Raw genomic sequence first — 26,667 nt, 5'->3', positions numbered from 1 at the left:
CAGAAATGGCTTCTTTCTCATCACCCTGCCATACAGATGTTCTTTGTGCAAATTGCGCTGAATTGTAGAACGATGTCCAGATACACCATCTGCAGCGAGATGTTCTTGTAGGTCTTTGGAGGTGATCTGTGGGTTGTCTGTAACCATTCTCACAATCCTGCTCATATGCCGCTCCTGTATTTTTCTTGGCCTGCCAGACCTGCTGGTTTAACAGCAACTGTGCCTGTGGCCTTCCATCTCCTGATTCCATTCCTTACAGTTGAAACTGACAGTTTAAACCTCTGAGGGCCTGTAACCCGGAAGTGACGTCGTCTGGACCTGGAACCGGACGTGAGGTCTTTGGAGGCGCCGAAACTTGGCAGGATTTCTCAGGAAAGGTCTGCAGGGAACTGAGGAAGAGAGTCAGTGCACCCCACCACCCCCTGGTCGGATGTGGTATTACCATTACTTAAGCCCTTTAGCTGCCTCCTACTCGTACGTGTGTGACAACATATATAGTTTCACTTCTTCTATTAAAATTTGTGCAATAAATTCAGAACAACAGTTATTGCATTGAGGGCAGCATGGTGGCACAGTGGTAGCGCTGCTGCCTCGCAGTAAGAAGACCTGGGTTCGCTTCCCAGGTCCTCCCTGCATGGAGTTTGCATGTTCTCCCCGTGTCTGCGTGGGTTTCCTCCCACAGTCCAAAGACATGCAGGTCGGGTGCATTGGCAATCCTAAATTTTCCCATGTGTGTACTTGGTGTGTGTGTGCCCTGCCCGGGGTTTGTTTCCTGCCTTGCGCCCTGTGCTGGCTGGGATAGGCTCCAGCAGACCCCCGTGACCCTGTGTTAGGATATAGCGGGTTGGACAATGACTGACTTGCAGTACTGAACAATGCCCTAAGTCTAAACACTTTTACCTTTCTCTTATTATTTCAGACTTCCTCCTACATTTCAAATATGTGATGCCTAGGATGACCTGCAATTATTAATTAACTCAGTAGGAATAACTGAAGAGTATCCTACTGTATGTGTGAGAGTGGCCTGTGATACTCAGCACCAGCTGACCTCAAAATCTATATTGTGCTAAAGTGGCAGAAAAAATGGGCAAACGGACAAATGTGAACCAAAGATAGTAGAATAATGATGTTTTTTCTGGCTTTTCTCTTTTTTGTTTGATCCAATTTTAACACCACAACCTCACATCTTTATAGACGGGATGTCAGTGTATGCTAAGGGTCTATATAAGTTAGTTTATTTTAAAAAATCCTTCTTTCATATAAGCAAAAAAAAAAAAATATGGATGAGTATTCTTCTATAAAGGGCATAAGAACACTTTTATGTGGTATGTTTCCTGCCCTGTGCTTTATAGTCATGGTTAGCTTTACTTCAAGTACTCAATAACAGAAATTAGTAGCCAGAAAAAGAAGAGGCCTGAAAGAATAACAGCCAGCACTTTGAATCAGTCAAATCACATCCGGATATGAGCTCGTGCCAACACAGATTAATCCTCATTTAAACTGGGTTGGCAGTTTCACACTATGTGGGATTATAACCAGGGGTTAAAATGAGCCAGAACAATCTGGAATGTCTTCCAGCACTTTGTGATAGCAAGCAGTAAAAATAATTGTAATATGCATTTCGGCACTTAACGGGGGATGGAGTCCTCCACAGCCCCGGTTGGGAGCTGGGGTGGCATCTAGGGGGTGCTGCCTGGATTCCACAGCCCGGCTGGACAAATCTTCAACCCCACCCAGAAGTGCAATTGTGACCAGGCGGTCAAGCAGCTGGAACACTTCCGGGTGGGCTATAAAAATGTTTCAGCCACCACCACTCAGTGGCCAGAGTCGGGTGAAGGAGGACAAGGTTGCTTGGGAGGAGTGGTGGTGCCAAGGAGGAAGAGAAAGTGCTTTTGTTACTTGTGTGCTTGGGACTGTGTATTGCCTGTGGGTCACAGGGAAGACGTACGCCCACAGGTGAAGAAAAATAAAAGTTCTTGGTGTTTTATACGTGCCTCAGTGTGAGTCTGTGTCGGGTCAGGCGCTATACAGCGTCCATATCACAACACCCAAATTATGGACTGATGCTGAGGGTTCAACCAAGATTCCATCAACGTCAATTTTTAGCCAACGAAGGGTAGAGGGGACAGATTTGGTACCAACTAATAAGATTTCTGTTTTATCAGGATTGAGTTGTAAAAAATGATCTGTCATCCAATGATTAATTTCCCGAATGCAGTCAGTCAATGCAACAGGTGAATATGTTAGATAGATAGATAGATAGATAGACAGATAGATAGATAGATAGATAGATAGATAGATAGATAGATAGATAGATAGATAGATAGATAGATAGGATGGACACTATATGATAGATAGATAGATAGATAGATAGATAGATAGATAGATAGATAGATAGATAGATAGATAGATAGATAGATAGATAGATAGATATGAACGACACTATATGATAGATAGATAGATAGATAGATAGATAGACAGATAGATAGATAGATAGATAGATAGATAGATAGATAGATAGATAGATAGATAGATAGATAGATAGATAGATAGATAGATAGATAGATAGGATGGACACTATATGATAGATAGATAGATAGATAGATAGATAGATAGATAGATAGATAGATAGATATGAACGACACTATATGATAGATAGATAGATAGATAGATAGATAGATAGATAGATAGATAGATAGATAGATAGATAGATAGATAGGATGGACACTATATGATAGATAGATAGATAGATAGATAGATAGATAGATAGATAGATAGATAGATAGATAGATAGATAGATAGATAGATATGAACGACACTATATGATAGATAGATAGATAGATAGATAGATAGATAGATAGATAGATAGATAGATAGATAGATAGATAGATAGATAGATAGATAGATATGATGGACACTATATGATAGATAGATAGATAGATAGATAGATAGATAGATAGATAGATAGATAGATAGATAGATAGATAGATAGATAGTCCTCACAGGTGGCGCAGTGGTAGTGCTGCTGCTTTGCAGTAAGGAGACTGTGGAAGATTGTGGGTTCGCTTCCCGGTTCCTCCCTGTGTGGATAGCGCTTTGAGTACTGAAAAAAGCGCTATATAAATGTAATGAATTATTATTATTAGATAGATAGATATGAAGGACACTATATGATAGATAGATAGATATATAGATAGATAGATACTTTATTAATCCCAAAGGGAAATTCACAGATGTTGCAGTTGCATCAATGCTTACATAAAGTTGTGTGTCATCGGCATAGCAGTGGAAGCTCAGACCATACCGAGGAATAATCTCACATAATGGGAGCACAGAGATGTTAAAGAGGATTGGACTGAGAACTGACCCTTGAGGGATACCTTGTGTGAGTGAAGTAGTGGCAGATTTGTATTCCCTAATGAAGACGTAGTACTGGCAATCACTGAGGTGTGATGTGAACCAAGAAAGAGCGGCACCAGAGATATCAAGAGCTGAAAGTCAGGACAGTAAAATGTTATGGTCAACTGTATCAAAAGTCAAGGAGAACTAGAAGAGCAGCCATCCCAGAATCTGCGGTTCTAAGGAAGTCATTGGTTACCTTAAGTAAAGCAGTTTCAGTGCTACGTAGGGCTCTGAGTCCCGATTGAAAAGGTGCAAGCAGGTTATCCAAGTTGAAATAATCCTTGAGTTGAGCAGCAACAACCTTTTCTAAGATCTTAGCCAAACACGGAAAATTAGAAATTGGGCGATTCAAATTTTAGCTGTATCGGGTCTGAGCCAGGTTTTCTTAAAACAGGGGTTACGGCTGCAGTTTTCAAATCACTTGGAACAACACAGGTGTGGAAACCAAACTGAGAAATGGGAGCAGAAAGTTTGTCACTGCAAGTCAGTAAAGTAGGGGTAGGATCTAAGTGGCAGGGAGATTGATTTCATTTAGTCAAGTGATTTCTCTTACTTCTCTAAACTATTGTAGCCAGGTGAACATAACACTGCAGCTAAATGCTGGGTCATCACACATCTCCTCTAACATTTGTAATGTTTTACTTCTTAATTTACCGTGAGAGAGAGAGAGGGAGAGGTCAGGACCATCCGCTGATACGGGACGTCTCTGCACCTACCACATGACAAGAAGCTGGCAAAATTTGATGGTGGTTCATTGCTAATGCACTACCCCATTCCTTCAACATTGCTAAGCTACTTTTGATCATGTGTGAACTAACAAATGCTTGGCACTAAAGATTTCATGTGTATTAGCATGTGCAAACAAAAATCTCACTTTACTCTGTACACGTGATAATAGTGATACTATAAGCCTATAAAACTACGGAGGTGTAACGCCACAATAGCTTTAAACCACAGCAGTACCACATGGCAGCCAGTCTTAGAACCCACTACCTGTAACCCGAGTACTATGAGCATCATCTAAACCTTGTTATTTTTTACGTTACTTAAGTGTGATTAGTCTGTGTTGCATGTGTATCACTGCTTTTAGGAGCAAGAAGAAGAAAGATGTTATCTGTTCTCTCATCTGTCGATAATTTCATTCCACGTGGTCTTCATTCTGGCCTTGTCTTGTCTTGTTTCAGATGAAATTGAGATGCTGGAGAGACTCTGGCTTTCTGGAATCTGCCACAATGACAAGATTGAAGTGATGAGCAGCAAACTAGACATTGACAACATGGCAGGGGTCTTTTACATGCTTTTGGTTGCCATGGGACTCAGCCTACTTGTATTTGCTTGGGAGCACCTCATCTACTGGAAGCTAAGACACTGTATGGGTCACACAGGGAAACTGGACTTTCTACTGGCCTTTAGCAGAGTGAGTACATGTGTGGTCCATGTGACATCATCTCACCATTTTAAATTGAAATCTACCAAGCTTTTGTTTTTAGTTTTTTTGTTTGACTGTGGTAATCCTACTTGATGGAGGCTTTCATCCATTCCTTTTGTACTTTTTATAATGATGCCCCACATGTCTCAAATATTTCAAACTGACACTTACGTTTCAGCGTTAAGCCTTTTGTAGCAAACTAGCGGAGAAGTAGTGTGTTAAAGAAGTTACGGAAAAGAAAAGGAAACATTTTAAAAATAACGTAACATGATTGTCAATGAAATTGTCGTAGGCTTATTTTATTATTGAGAGTGAATTTGATGATTGTAAAGAGTTTAATTTATGATTGTAAATGTTGTGTATGAGAAATGCCCATTTTTAGGATGTAAGGATCTCTTTGTAAATGATATCCTCAGGCTGTAAAATGACCAAGCTGTCTGCTGAGCTCACTCTTGAGCATGCAACATACAGTCGGCCATGTGAGAAACAATCTGGTGTCAAGTCAATGGCGACCTGTTTTAGAGTCTGGCCCTGTGACTTATTTATGGTCATAGCCAAGCAGACCCTTACTGGAAATTGGAATGGGAGGTCAGAGGGTATGAGTGGCATGTGAGGAGTAAATCCAGTCTCCCCTGAGCCACTTCCAGTGAAGACAGTTGCCTCAATGAGGTTCTTGTGCAGAGATCTGATCTGAAGCCTGGTGCCGTTACAAAGTTTTGGTGGTTGTAAGTTTCGTAGTAACATAATTGGTGCGCCGACCTTCAAAAGTAGAGTCTGTGGAGGCCTGCCCGGAGAATTAAGAGTGTGAAGAAACTAAATGAAAAGGCAGGAGTCACCAGCAGGAAGACGTGAAGCAAGACAAACAAGAACAGGCTTGAAGCGGTGGAGTAAAGAAGAAGGGAGCAGTGAGTACGATGGACAGCTGAGGAAAGTAAGGAAGCGAGTGAGGAGGCACATGAGCGCGGGCTGTCGTTAATGTATGTAGGCAGGGAGCCAACCACGTGGTAGGTGCGGAAAAAGGAAGGGGGACCGGGGGCGGCCCTTGTGCGTCTCTGCCATGAAATAAATCATCTGTTAACGGAAATAAGGAATGAAACATCCAAAAGGAGAGGTCAGTTCTGAAAGTTCTTTACAGCATAATGGTGAGAACCGCCAAAAAGAAGATGTTATTTTCGAAAGTTCGTTACGGGCACAGCGCGAAATGAAACATACTTAACGTTTGTAAGTACAGTGTAAAGGATGGGCAAGGGAAATTTGGGCTTCCTACGTATATTGGAAGTTGCAGAAATAGTGAGGAGGGGTTTCCACTATCTATAGATACAGTTTAGGGGGTACATCTGTTTCCTCCCCTGGGTGTTGCAATAGGACATGAAACATACCTAACTTTTGTAAGTACACTGCAAGGAATGAGCATGCGAAATTTCAGCTTCCCACCACTATGGAAAGTGGGAGAATTAGTGAGGAGTCAGTGAGGGCCTTGCCTTTTATATGTGTAGGTTAATAACCCAGGGAGCTCCAGAATGCCCAATGTGCACATGGCCTGCCTGGTTCCATTTTACACCAGGACAATACCTCACCCACTGTTCCTTTAGGGGGTGATATAGCTCCCTAGTTGGAATAAGTTCTTTTGTAATTGTGGCGTTTTAAGTAACCGAAAACTATATAGATATGATATTAAAAGGCGATATCCCTCCCATAGTGATACTGCGGTAAAAATCACATAAGAGAAAATAACTGACGATTTACGTGGCATTACAGACGGGAAGCCATGACAAAACTTTATCAAGGTGGGATCTTGATCTATACAGTCTGCCATCTTTCGTCACTGCACTGAAAGGATTTTCAGGACGGATGACGATATCACCCATCCGTCCGTCGGCTTCAAAGTGTTTGGCTGCTGTCCAAGTCTTTATACTGTCTTCTCCACGTGTAGGCCCTCACGTCGGCAAACAGTCCATTTCCAAACAAGGAAAGAAGATTTTGTGCTGACAGAGGACAGATAGATAGATAGATAGATAGATAGATAGATAGATAGATAGATAGATAGATAGATAGATAGATAGATAGATAGATACTTTATTAATCCCAATGGGAAATTCACAATGTATACTATTCTGTCTTTAGGCTGACTATACATTCCTCCAGCTGTCTTTGTCTATCTTGTCCTGTGCTTGGCTCGGCAATTCTAAATGCTGAGCCCCTTTGTACTAAATCTGGCTCAGCTATGCATGTACAAAGAAAAGAAAAACAGATTTAAAATGTCTGCACAGAGACAGTGACATTAAACTTATTATATTATAACAAACTTATTATAACACCCACATACTACTGCCACCCCCCGTTATTGCCTATGTAACGTCAGTGGCCTTCCCTAAACAGTACCTGTCCTAGAAACTGCTTTGAGTTAAACAAGTGTATAAAAATCTGGGTTTGTCAATTGCTGTCTCGTACATATGCTTTGCGTATCCCTAGAAGAGTAGCTGCACCATGCTTGTTGTGGGAAACCAGCAAGAAATTGTAAACCTCCTGTTTTGTCTTGGTAGAGTAATATATTGCTCTACTTTCCCCTTTGTATTATTAATATGTAGCCTTTGTCAGAATGCCTCAAATCTCCCAGACTTACCACTGTTTATAAGGTATTATAGTATACCAGTAACGGCGTACTGCACGATAACGTACAGTGAATACACTTGACTTGAGCATTCATAGCATTCATCCTCTTTCTCTGTACGTTTAGCATTCGTTTGCTCAGAGGTTGATGTGTTTGCTACTTCCTGAGCAGCTCTTCTTTACTCCATCCTAGCGGCCCACTGCTTCTTTCGTCTGCATCTTTTCACGTGAAAACTGATTAACTTAGTTTTCGTGTTGCAATTACTTAGTACATTTTCTTTAATTTTTCACTTAAGCTGGCACTTAAGTCTTCAATCTGCCTCAAGAATGATTAGCGAAGGTGGTAGGGAATGAGAACAGCGCCTGTACGCATGCGCCGCACGGCCGCCCTGCTGCATGCTGCCGATAGTTGATTCTACAACAAAATAAAATAAAAAATAAAAAGAGTAATAAAATCATCACCCCGAAACCGGATAGTAGACGTGACGTAGTATATGTGTACCAAATTTCAAGTCAATAGGTGAAATGGTTTGCGAGCTACAGGTGATTTAAAATCCTGGACAGACAAACAAACAGCCACGGTAGTGTATTATAGAAGAAGATAACTTCTCCCCACCTTCCCTTCTATATCTATAACCTCAGGCAGTTAGGTATAGTAAAAGACAAGCAGGAGTTAAATTACAATTTAAACAATGTATTATTGGTAATATTCATAAATATTAAAAACTAGACAAAGAGCCCGTTTCGACAACGTAAGATGAAACGGGCACGAGTGGAATAGTATAATATATAATAAGTATAAGCACCACAAACCTGATATAGGTTGTGATAAGAAGTCACAAAAACCAGTATAAAGAGTAGGGGATTGGCCCCGTATATTGCTAGGGTTAGATAGCAAATTGGTCAAAACTGTTTTAAATGCAGATATTCGACAAAGTACAGAGGATTGAGGGTGCTTTTATACAAAAATGGCTGCTGAATAATTAAGGAGGAAGTGACGTCATCACTGGAGGACAGAAGTGGCATCATCATCGGAAGCCGGAAGTGATGTCATCAAGGGAGGACCGGAAGTGATGTCGTCATTGGAAGCCGGAAGTGATGGGGAAGATGGAATAGTGGATGGACAGCCATTTTCTGGAATGTGAAGTGATACATGCTTATTTGTCTTCTTTGGTTCTGGAAAGTTAGAGAAAGAGATATCAATACCATCAAACAACCCTTCATCCTTTATATCTTCACTCACCTCTGGGCTTGTTGACAGTCTCCTAAGCGCTCGTGTGTGACAAGGTGTATTGAATGAATGCGTAATTAGGCCTTGAGTTGTAGTCGAAATCGCCTTTCAGGCCTCTAGAGCTTTAATCGAAGTCGCCTTTCTCTTTGAATTTTCGCAGCCGTAATTCCGCCGCCTCCCACGATGTTGGGGTTGGATGTCGGTCGAAGTCACCTTTCTCTTTGAATTTTCACGGCCGTAGTCGCCTTTCTCTTTGAATTTTCACGTCCGTAAATCTGCTGCCTGCCGTGATGTTGGGGTTGGATGTCGGTCGAAGTCGCCTTTCTCTTTGAATTTTCGCGGCCGTAGTCGCCTTTCTCTTTGAATTTTCGCGTCCGTAAATCCGCCACCTGCCGCGATGTTGGGGTTGGATGTCGGTCGAAGTCACCTTTCTCTTTGAATTTTCACGGCCGTAGTCGCCTTTCTCTTTGAATTTTCGCGTCCGTAAATCCGCTGCCTGCCACGATGTTGGTCTCGTAAGGTTTTTCGGGCAGCTGTGCAGAAGGCGACTGCGCATTCGGCTTCAGACGGACGTGAGTGAGTGAGTGAGGAGACTGGCGAATTATGTATTAAGATATGCAAAGTACATTTGAATATTGGCAACCATACAACCTGATTAAATGGTGATGTGTAGTTTCAGGCGGCACACAGACTTGTTAGTTACTTAAAATGTCTCGAGTTCATATGTGGTCAGCTTTCAGCCACGTGTCTTTTCAATATGGCTGCTGAGCTGTGCTCTCCATTGTGTTGTCCTTTCAATTCATCAGTCTGGTCAGAGATGCGTCTTCATCAGATGTTAGTAAGAGAGAGAGAGTGAGATGAAGCAAGCAAATTTATGGGTTTTCTGTCCAACCCCTACAGCCAATAGGGCGTTGTGGTACTTAAAGGCTTCTGATACAAGCCAGTTCCAAACAGCCATACTTCAAACCAATGGGGAAATAGAACATCTTAACACCTGCCATCCCCCCCAAAACCATTTGTTGAAGTAAAGCTTGGCAGTTAGGCAACCTGGCCTTCTTGCGGGGGTTGAAGGGAGAGACTTTAGCAGAGAACCACTTGTCAAACCGGTTTAAGGCACCCCCCCCAAAACTCTGTCGTAAAATTCAAAGAGACTCAGATGTAAAGGGGGGATAAACATGAATGCTTCTCACTAATGTAACAGTAAATGACATTGCTTTGCCTAACATACAAATAAAGATATACAAAATATTTATCGAGTTATATGTAACATCTTACATCACAACACCTCCTTTTCCAATAGCCATATAGCAGGAAAGCCTTTGGGATTCTACTCCGTGTTAACCACCTCTACACATAACCCCATTCCAGACCAAGGAGTCTCTCTTTTACTCGTTTTCAAGTGATTTCTTACTTGTGTATTACATTTTCTATGTGCCGCTTTTCATGCCAATTTGACCATTGCTGTTGGCTCCAGCTACATTTTTCTCACTGAGTATATTCACAATGGAGTGTTTTCTAACATCTTGCCCAGCTCTGTGCCTCTACATTCACGTTGAAGAGTGTATTTTAAATGAGCAGCTGGCATCCACATTATTTCTTCCTTGGCTTAGGCTGAAAAGATTTAACTCGTTCATTCTCCACTCGAACATCATGGCCTTTAGTCGCAGCGTAAGTCTACCAGGCCCTCACTGGAATTTCTTTTTTGCACAGGAATCAAAATTGCACTCCAATTGTTTTCCAAAGATGGCCGTGGACGTTCACTATACAGATTAAAGATATCTTCTCTTTATTTTTAATACACCCTGCATGAGTGTTATTATAAACCAGCACTTTATCGGCCCTTTTAATCTCTTATACTGTACATGCTGCCAGTTATAGACAGTGGTAAGTCCATTTGGAACAAAACCTCTTTCACAAAACGTAGCTTCTAGTTGAAACCTTGTCAGTCCTTATTACATTTAAAATTTTGTATTTGTCTAAATTGTGGTTCATTTGCTATATATCTTTGTAAATATGAATTCTGTCCATATCATTCTGTATGGCTTTAGCTGCCACCGGAACACATTTGATAATATGAGCAATTGTCTATTCATCCATCTGTCAATTATCAAACTAACTTAATCCATTTCATGGCCATGATAATATAAGGGACGTTCAAAAACGTTTCTGCACTTTTATAGTTTTATTGGAAATGTTGAAGGTGGGAGGAGTAGTAATTGGGCATTAAAAAGTTGGTACAACGCTGGGAAAATTTCATTACAAAGGAAGGTGGCTATGTAGAAAAGTGATGTAATTAGGTTTTGAAATTCTTAATAAATTAGGGGGCTCTGCCTCCTGTTCGCTTCGCTTGCCAACCCCCCGGCCACTTTGCGTCTCTGCCACTTGCGTATGTGGATTTCACTTTTATCAAACAACGAATCTTTTATTAATTCTTGCAGATACACCTCCTCATTGTGAAGAAACACTACTTTTCCCTGATGGCAACATGAATTAGATGATCTACAAGTCTCCGACTTAAACTTTAAAGCCAAACAATATCTACATACTTCTGTCATATCACCTATGTCCATATATTCGATCTCTTTTCTCTGTTCTGTTATTAATAATAATTTCCATTTGTTAGCGCTAATGCGATCTTTACTCTCAGTTTTTGGAGACTTTCAAATTTTAGTACTTTCATACTCTCTAACCTTCTCTGCATGTGTATCGTGCCAACGTTTTTGAACCTCTTTATGACGTTCTACTTTGTCTTTTATTTCCGACCCCGCTTGGAGCTGAGAGCGCAGGAACTGTGTCTGACAATAGCATTCACACGAATGAGAAGTGATTGGACCATGGGCACGCCAGCCACTTCGCGTCTCTGACACTAGCGTATGTGGATTTCACTTTCACCAAACAACAAATCTTTGAATTCTCGCGGATACGCCTCTTCACTCCTTTTCCCTGATGGCAACACGAATTAGACGATCTACAAATCTGTGACTTAAAGTTTGAACCCAAACAATATCTACATACTTCTATCATATCACCTACAGTATGTCCATATATTCGATCTCTTTTAGCTGTTCCATTATTTCATCGAGTAATAATTTCCGTTTGTTAGAGCTAATGCGATGTTTACTCTCAGTTTTTTGAGACTTTCGAATTTTAGTACTTTCATAATCTCTAAGCTGCTCTGCATGTGTATTGTGCCATTTTTTAACCTCTTTACGACGTTCTATTTTGTCTTCTACTCTTTGTCTTTTATTTCCGACCCCGCTTGGAGCTGAGAGTGCAGGAACTTTGTCTGACAGTAGCATTCACACGAATGAGACATGAGTGGACCGTGGGCATGCTTGTAAACGCTTTGAACGTCCCTCGTACTAGTAGCAACCAAATACAGTGGTACCTCGGTACACGTCCTTAATCCGTTCCAGATCCTTGGACTTATACCAAACAGGACGTATACCAAATGAATTTTTCCCATAAGAAATAAAGGGAAAATGATTACAGTGATCCCTCGCTATATCGCACTTTGCCTTTCGCGGCTTCACTCCATCGCGGATTTTATATGTAAGCATAATTAAATATATATCGCGGATTTTTTGCTGGTTCACGGATTTCTGCGGACAATGGGTCTTTTAATTTCTTGTACATGCTTCCTCAGTTGGTTTGCCCAGTTGATTTCATACAAGGGACGCTATTGGCAGATGGCTGAGAAGCTACCCAACTTACTTTTCTCTGTCTCTCTTGCGCTGACTATCTGTGATCCTGACGTATGGGGATTGAGCAGGGGGGCTGTTCGCACACCTAGACGATACGGACGCTCGTCTAAAAATGCTGAAAGATTATCTTCACGTTGCTATCTTTTGTGCAGCTGCTTCCTGAAACGACATGCTGCACAGTGCTTCGCATACTTAAAAGCTCGAAGGGCACGTATTGATTTTTGACTGAAAAACAAACTCTCTCTCTCTCTCTCTCTCTCTCTCTCTCTCTCTCTCTCTCTCTCTCTCTCTCTCCCTGCTCCTGACGGAGGGGGTGTGAGCTGCCGCCTTCAACAGCTTTGTGCCGCGGTGCTTCGCATACTTAAAAGCAAACAGCCCTATTGATTTGTTTGCTAGAGATTGTTTTCTCTATCTATGTGACATTCTGTGCTCCTGACATGCACTCCTTTGAAGAGGAAGATATGTTTGCATTCTTTTAATTGTGAGATGGAACTGTCATCTCTGTCTTGTCATGGAGCACAGTTTAAACTTTTGAAAAAGAGACAAATGTTTGTTTGCAGTGTTTGAATAACGTTCCTGTCTCTCTACAACCTCCTGTGTTTCTGCGCAAATCTGTGACCCAAGCATGACAATATAAAAATAACCATATAAACATATGGTTTCTACTTCGCGGATTGTCTTATTTCGCGGGTGGCTCTGGAATGCAACCCCCGCGATGGAGGAGGGATTACTGTAATCCGTTCCCATGAAAAAAAATCCTATTGTTATTGGCATATTATACATTGATGGGGTTGTATAAAATAATTTAAACACTGCTTAATACTAAAATACATAAATACAAAAGCAATTAGAAGAAATAAATGAAAATTTAACCTTACTTTACTTTTTAATAATGCCATTGTTTTTCACAATCGTAGATACCGTTGTTCTCGGCATACGGTATGCAGCAGCCAAGTCCCGGATACGCATGCTACCTTCAATACTTTTCAACAATCAATTCAAATTTACGCGAAATAACACAAAATCACGTGAAAATTCACAGAGAGTTATAGCGCGGGTTGTTCACTGAATGCTAGCAACTGGCGTACTGACGCTCGTGGGCAGTCGTGGCTTTGTCTCGAGAGAGGTAAACAAGGGCAGCGCGCGGTGTTCTAGCACGAGAGTCGTATTCCAAACAAAGGTCGTATATCAAACAAAATGTTTTGTTTCCAAACAGGACGTATACTAAGTTGATAGATAGACAGCACACCACCGCATAGAAGAGGGCGCTCGCCACAACTGTCTGATAGAACATCTGCAGCATCTTATTGCAGATGTTGAAGGACGCCAGCCTTCTAAAGAATTAATTATAATATATAATTATAAGTTGGACTTATTCCAAAGTGGACGTATACCAAGGCACCACTGTACAAGGCAGGAATGTATCCTGGTTGGGACATTATTCAATTACTAGACATTAAGCCCGTTACAATAACGGGCGCTAGAACAGTAGTGCATAAACATCAGTAGGAACAGTCTACATTAAATGGCAAGGGACCTTGACCCTTGTAAGACAGTAATACTGGCTTTGATGTCCGTAATATGCCTTTAAGTTTCTGTCACAACAGTGGGCAATCAGCAGAGTCTCCCCAGCAACTGATGTAATGTGTGGCGTGCAGCTGATAATCGTGCCTGTGGCGTCTCCCCAGCAAGTACTGTGCAGTTCCCCAGCAAGTATTTTAATCTGTGCTGGCGTGCAGCTCATTATTGTACGTGTGGCGTCTGCCCAGCAATGGATTTTATGTGCGCGGCCGCGAGTACCCAATCAGCACTCTCCTCAGCAATGATGTCCTTTATTTGCTTATCATGCGCGGCCGCGGCTAGGCCATTCACTGTGTGCCCAGCTTCCAGTGTGTGTGCGTCCACGGTGCCGTGGGCACGTGCGGGGCACGGTGCGATGCGCGGCGCAGCCCCGCGCATGCGCACTTCACCAGACGACACACACACACACGGACACCCCTGACCCCTGGACGCACACAGGGGTTTTGTTAAAGAGGATAATAGGACTTGTTCACACACACACACACACAATAATGGGTCCAGTTTAGATCCACCAATGAACCTAAAGCTTATGGAGGAATACTAGAGGAGAAATAGAGGGAGAACACACAAGTAGGGACTGAACCAGGATCTGAACTCTAGAGCTGTGAGCCACTAGCATTGACCCCTGTGCCGAAATATGCCTCTTAATAATTGCAATCTGTATATTTAGCTAACTTCTAGCCATACATTAACCCATTGTCTAAACCTGCTTAATCCAGTTATAGTGGTATATACTGTATGTGAAGTCCAGCCCAGGCACCATCAGCCGCAAAACAGGAGCCAGTAATGAAGGTGGCTCCAAGTATTAAACTATCAATGCATATTTAAATAAATCATTTATAAGACAAGCTAGATTCAGATGTTCTTATAAAAATTTGCTTATATTCACATGTTCTTATCATATATAACTTAACAGCATGTTTTATGAATATATTATGTCAATAAGAAAGAAGTAAAAACACAGTCCATATTTAGTTCTAGGACTTCAATGAAATAGTTAAGTCCAATATGCATCAGAACCTTGGTTTAGTACATTGCAAACTAACAAAACGCCAACAGCTTCTCCAAAAATGATGAAGGAAATAAAAAGATGAAAATCAGTCAATAAGCATAGTTAAACGAACAATAAAGGAGATTAATGGAATATAATGACCTGAGAGTCCAAGTGTGACTCAAGTGCAAGATGAAGGGAGACCAAATAGACCTCAATGGTTACAGACTGATAAGCAGTACCACCATCAAGAACAGGATGGCATAAACTATAATCAGAAATAAAACCAGAAGGCTGCGTGTATCAAGATAATATTCTGAATAATTGCCTTCTTGGTCTTGGAAAAGAAGAAGAGAGGAATCTATTAAGACTGACTTGAATAGGCTGCTGCATTAGACAAAAGCAAAGCATATGACATAATTGACTTAAGAGTTTAAAAACGTATTTGATATTGTTCTTCATTGAAAAATCATTTATTGGCATGAATGCCATCTTACGATGGCTAAAGGCCAGAAAACAAAGCAAATAGGAAAAGAGTGGTCCACATGGTACAAGGCCAAATGTACATTTCCACTGAGATCTCCGCTAAGTTAGTTACTCTTCATAATGTATTAACAGCATTGGTTCTGATATTGTGAGCATGCTTGGAAAATTTGAACATGTCACCAGAGTTTGAAATTATGAGCAAGGATGTTGTACAAATGCAACTCAGGAAAATCAGGAGAGATTCTGTAGTCTGCGGTGGGCTGGCGCCCTGCCCCGGGGTTTGTTTCCTGCCTTGCGCCCTGTGTTGGCTGGGATTGGCTCCAGCATACCCCCATGACCCTGTAGTTAGGATATAGCAGGATGGATTGATGGATGGATTCTGTAGTACTCTGCAAATATTTATAAAATGTGTTTCAGTGTGCATAAGGCAACGTGCTACTCAGAGGAATACAAGGCATTTTATTATGAGGGAGAGTGGTGTTATTGGCTAAGGCAGCGGACTTTTAAAACCCCAGGTTGTCAGTCCAGTCCCTGCCTGTGACCCTGGCCAATTCACTTAATGTGCCTGTTAAAAAATGCAAACACTTGTAAAATATCTTGATTTGTAAGTTGCCTAGAATAATTGTATCAACCAAATGTATAACAATAACAAATATAAGGTGGACAGACTTAAAGTGAGCAAACTCTGAAAATGCATTTACATTATGAAGGCAATGCACAGAAGCACTTAAACTGGTATCTAGAATACTGTTTGCAATTATGGTCCCTGTGCTACAAACACCAAATACTGTCCAGAAGTCCGCACCCAAGTGCATATCTGGACAGAACGGCACGTCCTACTTTGACAACCTGAGAAAACTGAATCTGTTTAGTGTATACGGAAAATGGTCTTCAGCCTAGTTGATCCAACTAAATGTCAGTCAGTCAGTCATTATCCAGCCCGCTATATCCTAACACAGTGGTCTGCTGGAGCCATTCCCAGCCAACACAGGGCGCAAGGCAGGAACAAATCCCACCACAGGGCACACACACATGGGACAATTTAGGATCGCCAATCCACCTAACCTGCATGTCTTTGGACTGTGGGAGGAAACCCACGCAGACACGGGGAGAACATGCAAACTCCACGCAGGGAGGACCCGGGAAGCGAACCCAGGTCTCTGTACTGCAAGGCAGCAGCGCTACCCACTGTGCCACCCCTCCAACTAAATGTTTCAAGTTAAATACTGAAGCACATACAGTACTAGAAGGCAGTGTCAAATAAATTGAAGTGCACACGTGGTGGAAAAACAGGAAACACTTCTTCACACCAAGTGTCATTAAAAGGTACGAACTACTGAACAAAGCAGTGGAAGCCAAAACCTTCACAAATCTTAAAAAGAAGATGCTGAGCCAAATGTGTTATAATCTGCCCTTATCAATCTTGATGTAGTGAATGGTGTCTTCTCACCTGTATAAGTTGTAATGTTCTTCTGTACTGTGATGTCTATCAAGGCTTATTCTAATGATATATACTGTACATTGATGCCAGAAAGTTTGCAGGCTCCGCCCTACATGAGACAATGTAACTGGGACTTTTGTGTATGGAAATTCTCTTATATTACACTTTTTAATCATGTATGTCAGACTAGCTGTCCCCTGCGGCTCTGCCCGCGTATTAGAGAAACAGGACGGTGAGGAGGGCCCTGCCCGCACTCCACACTCCTGACATCGTTCTTCCCCCTACCCTCGGCACACAGCCTCTGTCTTGGATTAGCACGAATATAATCGCTCCTGCAAGCAAACTATGATTCTCAGCGCGATGAGAGAAGTCTCAAAATCAAACGGAATGTTCAAGCAAATTCTAGAAAAAAAACCCAAACTAAATCCGTTAAGTAGTTCTCTGGTTCGCTAGCTAAGTGGAGGTAAGGTACCCGCCCTGAGGCTGGCACGTGTGTGAGGAGAGCCCCGCCACCCACCCTCAGCCCGTTGCGTCTCTTTCGGATTGATGCAAATAAATCGGTGTTGCAAGTGAACTATGATACTTAGCGCAATGAGAGAAGTCGCAAAATCAACCGGTATGTTCAAGCAAATTCTAGAAAAAAACCCGATCTAAATCTGTTAAGTAGTTCTCTTGTTTGCTAGCTAAGCGGAGGTAACAAACGCCCTCTCCATACTAGCCGTCCCGCTTTTGGGGTGATAAGTTCTATTACTCTTTTTATTTTTATTTTATTTTATTGTTGAATCAACTCTCAGCACCGTGCAGCAGGGCGGCCGTGCAGCGCATGCGTACGGGCGCCATTCTCATTCCCCACCTTCGCTAATCATTCTTGAGGCAGATTGAAGACTTAAGTGCCAGCTTAAGTGAAAATTTAAAGAAAACGTACTAAGTAATTGCAACACAAAAACTAACTTAATCAGTTTTAACGCGAAAAGATGCCGACGAAAGAAGAGAAGCAGCGGGCCGCTAGGGTGGAGTAAAGAACAGCTGCTCAGGAAGCAGCAAGCGCATCAACCTCTGAGCAAACGAACAGGAACTCTCAAGTCAAGTGTATTCACTGCACGTTATGGTGCAGTACGCCGTTACTGGTATATATATATATATATATAAATCGCTGTGTAAAAAATAAAAATAAAAATTATTTGTTTAGTTTTTCAACGATGGGCTGGCGCCCTGCCTGAGGTTTGTTCCTGCCTTGCACCCCCTGTTAGTTGGGATTTGCTCCAGCAGACCCCCGTGACCCTGTGTTATGATATAGCGGGTTGGACGATGACTGACTGACTGTTTATTTTTTCTATCGTTTTTTTACAGTGAATTTCTGTTTTTTTCATTTTATAAATTGTTTAACGTACCTAAATTCTCGAATTGCCCCCTAAAAAATCAAACGCCCCCCACATTGAGAATCACCGCTATACATGCCCCTTGTGTGTTTGCATAAAATGACCAGGTGTTTGAGGCAGCTGCAGGGCACTTTCTCTAATTAAAAGAACCCCATAATGTGGCTTGACAGTATATATCTCCAATAAGCTATCTGGTAAAATTTTATAGTCTCCTGCCATTGTTCCCTAGACTCACTCCTATTTCTTGGGGTCTCCTCATTTCTTGCCATGCCCATTGCACGAGGTGAGCACAACTGCCAGCACCGGCTTTACTCCCTCCTTATCTTTCATTTCCTCTCTGACTTCTGTCAGGCCTGACCGTTGTCAAATGCCGCTCTAAACTCTGGAAATCTTTTGACGATGGAGCAAACCTGTTTTTTCTGAGTAGTGACACCAGTCACAAAGCACACAATTTGCAATGTGACCATAAATCATGACATTTATTTGCCCTGTGATGGACCTGGTATCTTTCCCAGGGTGCTTTTTTTATGCCTTGCACACAGTAAAAGGTGACCGTAAACTGAATAAGCTGGGAAGAACGTGAATGAAGAGATGGCAACCATGCCCACACTTCTGGGTTTGCAGACAGTCTACCACGACACGTGTTTACAGACAAGAAATAGGAAGTGGGGTGTGGGTCATGCCATGTTCCTGTTCTTTGATTGGCCCAAAGCTTTATGCCATAGCTGCACTATGGATGGCAATCTCTTGAATTTCTATTAGACCGTATTTTCATTGATTTTATTAAAGTATATGAAAATACATGTACAAATTTACAGTAGGTGTTTTCTTTATGCAATGTAAAATGAATCATTAAAATCTTTCAACTGTTTGTAAAAATACCTGGTCAGGTCAGGTTGGGGAGCATGCACTGGTACAGAACGTTGCCACACCCAACACACAGTTGGCAACCACCCAGGCAGACACGCGATCCAGTCCCACCCTCCAGAAATGACTATCTGTCTGCCGCGGCCAGGTGTTACACCGGATCACCCTCAGGGAATTGTGCCACATTGCCGTAGTGCCGTAACTGACGCTCCCTCACAATGCAGGTAATGTGCCCCATTTGGGACTCCGTGAGCAACACAAAGTCAAACCAGCGGTACCCAAGGATTATCCAAAAGAGACACAGTACCGAAGGAGTCCACTTTTCGTCTCAGGACACTGGATGGCATCCATGTCTCACAACCATATAGCAAAACAGGAAGCACCAGGACCCTAAAGACTTGGACCTTGGTCGTTTTGCATAGATATGGGGAGCACCACACACCCCTTTCCAGCGACCTCATGACCCCCCCGTGCTCTCCCAATCCATCCACTGACTTCATAGGAAGAGTCACCAGAGACATAAATGTCACTGCCGAGGTAAGTAAACCTCTCGATGAGGTCGACGCTCTCTCCGCAGAATAAAAATACCACAGACGGACAAATGTGCTGATAACCATTGTCATGTCTATTTCCAAGTAAATATGCTGAAAAAGTCTTTGCTCCTGGGCTGACTCCTGTGGAATTCCACTAATTCATGTAGAACTGGATCCCAGCAGCACAGCCTGCTTTTCTCCTTGTATTAGGACATTTATAACAGTCTTCTCAATGCTCTCTGAAAACTTGTCATCCATATTTAATGGTCCTGATGCAGTATTATAAGCATTCATTATGCTCTGTTGTTGTCCTTTCATTTCGTCTTCTCTCTCACAGTCTCTCAATCTCTTTCTCTTTTGTTTTTAATACCTCATTCTGTCTGCTCTTCACTCATTTTCTTTTTTTTTATGCCTAGGGAATGTACAGCTGCTGCAGTTTTGAAGATGAAACCGAGCACCAGATGATGCCAGGCCCATCCCAGCACAAGAAACCCGCACCTCCAGCTGCACCAAATACACCTTCCTTGCAACCGCTGGCGCCGACCAGCACCCCGCACTTAGAGAAACAGATGATTGCCCCTCTCTTAGCCGCTCCTCTTCCATGCTCCACTTTCCTCCCACGACTTGAGCGTCGTTCAGCTGTGGTTGAGCGTTGGCGTCATTCCCGTAGCCCCAACCTACTAGCTGCACCACCGTCCAAGGCACCGAGCAGCCGAGGCATGATATCAGAAATGGGATTTCCAGGAATGAGCGGAATGAGTGCATTTGGAATGCCAAGTTTCCCCAAAAAAGTCAAGACACCTCCTTCCTGGTCTGCCTTAGATGGATACAGGAGATATTATGGCCCAATCGATCCTGCTGGATTGTCTTGTGTTGAAAATCCAAATCCCGGTTCTTCACAGCAGGTGCCGCCACAGCAGGCACCAGCAGCTCAAGCTCCTCCAACCCAGGTGCCCGTGCAGTCCTTGCAGCAGCTGCAGGGTCAGTCAGCTTCTGCTGGGCTTGCCAGTCACCAGTCCTCTCAGCATCCAAAGGCTGCCCCTCCCAGTTATTTCACAATAGTGCAAGAGCGAGATGAACCTCTGCCAAGCAGCTCACACCAAATCCAACACCCTCACCAGCACCCGCACTTACAGCCGTCAGGCAGCCAGTCTGTTACAGTAGTGCAGGGGAAAGCCACTGATGCAGCGAACAAGATGGCAAGCATGCAGTTCCAGAGCTTGAGTGGGGGCGGAGAAGGCTGGATAATGCCAGGGGTCTCTCTTTGGAGGAAGCGAGCCCAGGTTTCTCAAGCTGTGTCTTTGCAGAGGGCACAAGTGCAACCTACAGGAAATGTAGCTGCAAAGGGAAAAGGAAAAGTTCTGAAGAAAACCAGAAAGGTGAAAAAGATACCTTCTGGTACAAAGGGAGTGGCAAAGACTGGTGATGCCACTGTAGATAAAGACAAAGTGTCCATCCCTCTTTATGAAAATGTCCCTATGCAGGGGGAGAAAAGTTCTGATAAACTAGTTGATCCAGTGACTCAGAAAGATGAGGATGAAAGTCGATCCCGCCAGCCTGTACCACAGCCATCAAGCCTGGCCAGAGGTACTGGGGCTTCATCGGTGTCTGATTCAGGCACCCCCAGCTCAGCAGATGATTCAGCAAACGAGCTCCTGGAGCGTCGAGGACGTAGTAGCACCCAGAGGAGCTTGAGTCGCACCAGGAGTAGCAGAAGCAGTAGGCGTGGGTCTCTGCCACGTAGGCCATGCTCTGCAGCTACCATCAGCAGCCTTGTACCGCCACCACTGCCACCAAGAGATGAAAAGCCAAAGAAAAAGAAGATAGTGGCAAAAAAGAAGGCCGACAAGGAAGAATCAGGGAAGAAGGAGAAGAAGGCAGACATAGTGGCCCAGCAGTCTAAAAAGTCCACAAGGAAGGTGGGCAAATTTACAAAGCCCATTCCACACAACCACAGTCATTATTACCCCTGCTGCTGGCTAGATAGCCTGGGGCATCAAGAGTTTCTCCACCCTGCTCTTGCTTGTCCAGCACACATGCAAGGAGTCACAGGGAAAATCCGAGGAAGATCAAGGAGGAAGAAAGGTAAAAGTCCTGGAACTGGAGAGACCCGCCCATTGCTCTTACACTTCCCAAGTGAGGCAGAGTGCCCACAACATTCGAGGGTCATAGTGCGGACTGGGCGGCGCCGGGACGAGTGGGACTCCCAATCTGAATCCATCTCTAATGAGGAGGAAGTGGATGAGAAAGACAATGAGGCAAATCAAGACAGAACCACCAATGAGACAGATGAATATGCAGAGTCGACATGGCAGACCAGTGGAGAGGCAACTGACGCTCAAGGCTTAGGTGAGGATGAGGATGAGGAAATAGAGGAAGAGGAAGAGGAGGAAGAAGAGGAGGAAGAGGAGGAGGAGGAAGAGCAGGAGGAAGAAGAGCCGCTGTTTGAAGAATTTCGCGATTTCCAACAAGAGTTCCAGGATTTCCAGAAGTTTACAAACTTTCCTCCAGAACTGCATTCGGTCTCAGACTTTCAGGATTTCCGCCCATTTCCAGAAGAGTTTGGAAATTTCAAGCGTTATCAAGCTGAAGAGGAAGAGGAAGAAGAGGAAGAGGAAGAAGAAGAGGAAGACGACGTTGATAACTGCTCCCATAGACAGCCATCTCCACACCTCTTCTTTGGCACCTATCCAGCACGGGAGAAGGGTGGAAGTGTGAAGAGCCGGGGTGGAGTGGAAGGGGATTTGGGGTCAGTGCCGTGGCCTGTCCAAGCACCACCTCTTCCTCGGCGCTACTGGTCTGTGGAAAAAATTGCAATGAAGACTGAGGCAAAGCAAAAAGCGAGGAAAGAAGAACGCTCCACATGCCGCATGCAAAAGCACAGCAAACGGGGTCATTGCTGCTGCTGTGGACATCACTACAGTGGTGCCCCGCTACCCACACAGCCCCCTCCACTCATCCCACGCATCCCTGCACCTCCTAGTGGTACACAGCATACCACCTTGGCTTCCTGTCGGAGCCATGAAGACTTGTCCACAAGTCGCGCTGGGGCTATCCAACAAGCAAGCTCTTTCCACAAACATCAGAAACCATCTCCATTATGCCCACCGCCTCCACAGGACAAGCCAATGCCTCCCTTGGAAGCACCACTGCCCATCCTGATTCCTTCAGTCCCGTCTGCTCCACCTCCTGCAACAAGCTCCGCCCCACCACCACCTACTGTCGCCGTCACTGCTAGCAGCGCACGACAGCAGTATCAGCGGATCACTTCCTTCCCAGCTCCCCGTCGCTTCTATTCACCGCATCTGCCACTGAAATCCAAGAGCCTCTGTTCTCGGAGGGGTTCTGCCCACTTTTCCAGCCTTGAGTCGGAGGTATGATATAAAGTAGAAGGCAGAAAAGGGGTGCAGTTAACACTCTGGACGGCGCTGCCGCAGCCAATCCAGTCCCTCTCAGCTGGCTGGAGGATGAAAATGTCTAAAGGGTGTCTTTCAACCCAAACACCAAGCTGCCCTAGCCAGGGGCTGGCACTACACAAACAGACAATGGTGTGGGTGGGCAGGACTGGGGTGGGAACGAGGGGGCAGACTGATTAGAAACATTTCTTTATATTTATTCAGTAGAAGATAATTCTACTGGTTAGCTAAGTAGGGGCAAGGCATCGCCCTTGCACTGACAAGGACATACGCATTATTTGGGACAGTGGAAGTGAAAACTGGACATTACAAGGCTTGCGTTCTTCTTGTCCTAATGAGGTAGTGAGTCAGATTTGTGTTCTAGGCACCAGATTTGGCACCCCACTCATCTTCAAAGCAGAGAACGAGGGAGCACTGCAAACACCTTTTTGTTTAATTATTGCATTGATATTTTTCTCGTAATGGGAGGTCTGTAGAAGCTGGAAAAAAAATAACTATCAAGAGGTGATTAGCCACAAAACTGCTGACCCCCCTGGCAACAGTGGAAGGGTTCTGCAAGGGGTACTAGCTGTGAATACTGTGAAATCAACCAAGACGTTCAAAAAAATTGTTATGGAGACGTAGGAACAGAAAGAGAAAAAAATAAAGGAAGCATTTTCTTGTCAATATGTTGGGTAAGGGCTGGGGAGGGTGAGTGGGCACACTGCACGCTGAGATCTCTGTGGGAGTTGTGCTACCAGCAGAGACCAGGAAGTGTGGAGTGACTTGGCATCAAAACACTAGACTTGGAGAATATCAAACTGTGAACTGCATCAAAGCTGTGTTTTTCAATTTGAAATCAAAGCTGATTAAACACTGGCATGGAATGGGGGGGAGGAGGGTGTCAATATTGTCTTTATCCACTCTTTAATCAGGCGGTCTGCCAAATAGCAGCTTTAAGGCTAGCGTAAAGTTAGTGCATAAAACCAATGAGTCTCTACAAGAGTTCCTCCTGTTAAATCAATCAGTCTATCTATCTATCTATCTATCTATCTATCTATCTATCTATCAATCAATCACCAGGTAGACACAAATATAATTCTAGCCTTAGAACTGAAGCCCTCATAACCCACAAAAGGTTACAAAAAGTATAATGGCCTTATTATAGGAAACTTGGGAAATATTCTTGAACAACATCCCAAAGTAGAGTACATAAACATGTAGCTGTTCTACGTATTTTTTAAAATTTTGCTAATATCGATATGTTTCCAGCACATAGTTGCCAGAGACATGACTATTTAATACTGATGAAAAATTGATCCCAGTGTAAAGTGTGCGCTGTTTCCATGTGGTGGTTCATTTAGCACTTTCCCAGTCTTTTGCCCATTATATGAATGGCCGCATGCCTGCCCTGAATGTCCCATGATAAGGCCTTGTCACCTGAGGATATACCAGGGATTAAGACTGAAATTTACTTTAGTAGAAACTATAAGTTGTCCTGATCACACTTTTTTTCCTTAACAGTAAATTTAAGGAGGCTGCACTCAAGCATTTTGCTTATGGAAACAGCGATAAAAAAGGGCTGACTGGTCAACTGTCTAAAGGCATCTTAGACTTTTAATTTTCATCATTGCACTAAAGTGAATTTAAAGTGTAACTCGGGCAATCTGAAAGAATACATGCTTCTCAGGCATTGCACTATCTATCTATCTATCTATCTATCTATCTATCTATCTATCTATCTATCTATCTATCTATCTATCTATCTATCTATCTATCTATCTATCTATCTATCTATCTATCTATCATATAGTGTCCTTCATATCTATCTATCTATCTATCTATCTATCTATCATATAGTGTCCTTCATATCTATCTATCTATCTATCTATCTATCTATCTATCTATCTATCTATCTATCTATCTATCTATCTATCTATCTATCATATAGTGTCCTTCATATCTATCTATCTATCTATCTATCTATCTATCTATCTATCTATCTATCTATCTATCTATCATATAGTGTCCTTCATATCTATCTATCTATCTATCTATCTATCTATCTATCTATCTATCTATCTATCTATCATATAGTGTCCTTCATATCTATCTATCTATCTATCTATCTATCTATCTATCTATCTATCTATCTATCTATCTATCTATCTAATGCTTGTTAGAGACAGTTACAAAGGATCTCATAACACATTATAGCTCTTGCATCTGCTGTTTTTGCTTATTCTGTGAATAGTCTTTAAGCCCCCCCACTGTTTCTAGTAGATTTTTATTAATTATCTAATCTGGCTGCTAAGTTGTTGATGATGCTGAAAAGAAGTTACATTAGCATGCAGGGCACATGGCAGCTAGAATTAGAATTACGTGGTACCAAAAAGTCCTATTTTGATGTAAGGTTCATCCCAGTGCACCTGGTCCTCCTCACGTCAAACAGCTGGGACCGTGGTGGAGTCCTAGGAGGAATTGAAGCCCTTCTAATTAACCTCACATCACATATGTAACCAAAACTTTCTTCTTTTCTGAAGCTACCAGTATGATGTCAATGGACTCCCTTGTTTTGTATTAGTCTTTTTGCTGCACTTAAGACAATTGTACGCATTCTTCACTTTTGTTGCATTTTCACTGTGTTTCTTGCATACTGTTGTTCATGTTGTTTTTTTTTCCTTCCTTCTTTATCTTTGTAACTAACCCTTTGTGAAATTCACATTATGGGATATTGTGACTTCTTGCAGTTAATTTAATATTTGTTAACGTCATTATTCTACAAGTTATCCTTCTCTTTGCTAGGTCCACATCATAAGCAATGATGATTTGTCCTTTCTCTCTGATCTTATGTAATGTCAACCAGTAATCTTGCATTCTTGCAGTTGATTTTGTACTTTGCCGTAACCATAGCAGGACATAATGTGGTCTTCAATGTTGATTTTCTAGTCTCAAGTGGCCATCACTATTGTGACACAAGAAATATATTCTACAATGTAAAGGATGGACAAGAGGTTCCCAAAAGGGAGCAGATTTATTTAACAGCAGTGCAGAAGTTGTAGACAGGAAGCAAAATCTCACAGGGAGTGAAAAACCCATAATGAGTGCTCACAGCCGTCACCGCCATAACTGAACCAGCTACTTGCAGTCAGATGACTAATAGAAATGGGCTAACTGGTCGGTAAGGGAACAACCACATACACGCAAGGTCAGGGCTTTGGATCTGAAGTGTGAAAAATGGCTTTTCATCCATTACCTTGGCAGGTAGGAGGAAAATGAGAATTTCATAATGGAGCTAAAGTTCAGTGGCCCTCATAAATATACTCAATGATGAAATGTACTGTACTTATAAATGTATGCTGTTTACATAGATGGAATGGGGCGGGTTAGGTGGTGGAGAAACTTAACATAAGAGCCTAATAAATGTTATGGTCCATAAGATAATATTAAGTCATTGAATAATAATCAGTAGCTAATAGTGAGGATGTCTCAAATCCAGTGAAAATCAAAAGAGAGAAGCTACCAAACATATGTGGCCTACCTGCTAGTTGGGTCTCTAACTTTCAGTGGAGGTTTAAGTTTTAAGTATTGCCCCCTCTGCTGGGGAATATTTGTTTT

General features: G+C 42.7%; 2 protein-coding genes across 2 annotated transcripts in view; one reads left to right on the top strand and one right to left on the bottom strand.

Annotated features, from left to right (window-relative positions):
* Window positions 1-25,093, top strand: part of LOC114666522 (glutamate receptor ionotropic, NMDA 2D) — a 168,864-nt gene extending 143,771 nt beyond the window's left edge. The window contains 2 exon segments of the mRNA XM_051919843.1: window positions 4,587-4,819; window positions 20,071-25,093. Of these exon segments, the coding sequence (XP_051775803.1) occupies window positions 4,587-4,819; window positions 20,071-23,034 (3,197 nt within the window). The 3' untranslated portion in view covers window positions 23,035-25,093.
* The window catches only part of si:dkeyp-69b9.6 (uncharacterized), a 752,000-nt gene that overhangs the window by 200,369 nt on the left and 524,964 nt on the right, over window positions 1-26,667 (bottom strand). The gene's annotated exons all lie outside the window — the stretch shown is intronic.

Source organism: Erpetoichthys calabaricus, chromosome 16 (assembly GCF_900747795.2).
Source record: "Erpetoichthys calabaricus chromosome 16, fErpCal1.3, whole genome shotgun sequence".
NCBI lineage: Eukaryota > Metazoa > Chordata > Cladistia > Polypteriformes > Polypteridae > Erpetoichthys > Erpetoichthys calabaricus.
Note: the sequence above shows the minus strand (reverse complement) of the source record. Positions and strands in the feature narration are given on the sequence as shown.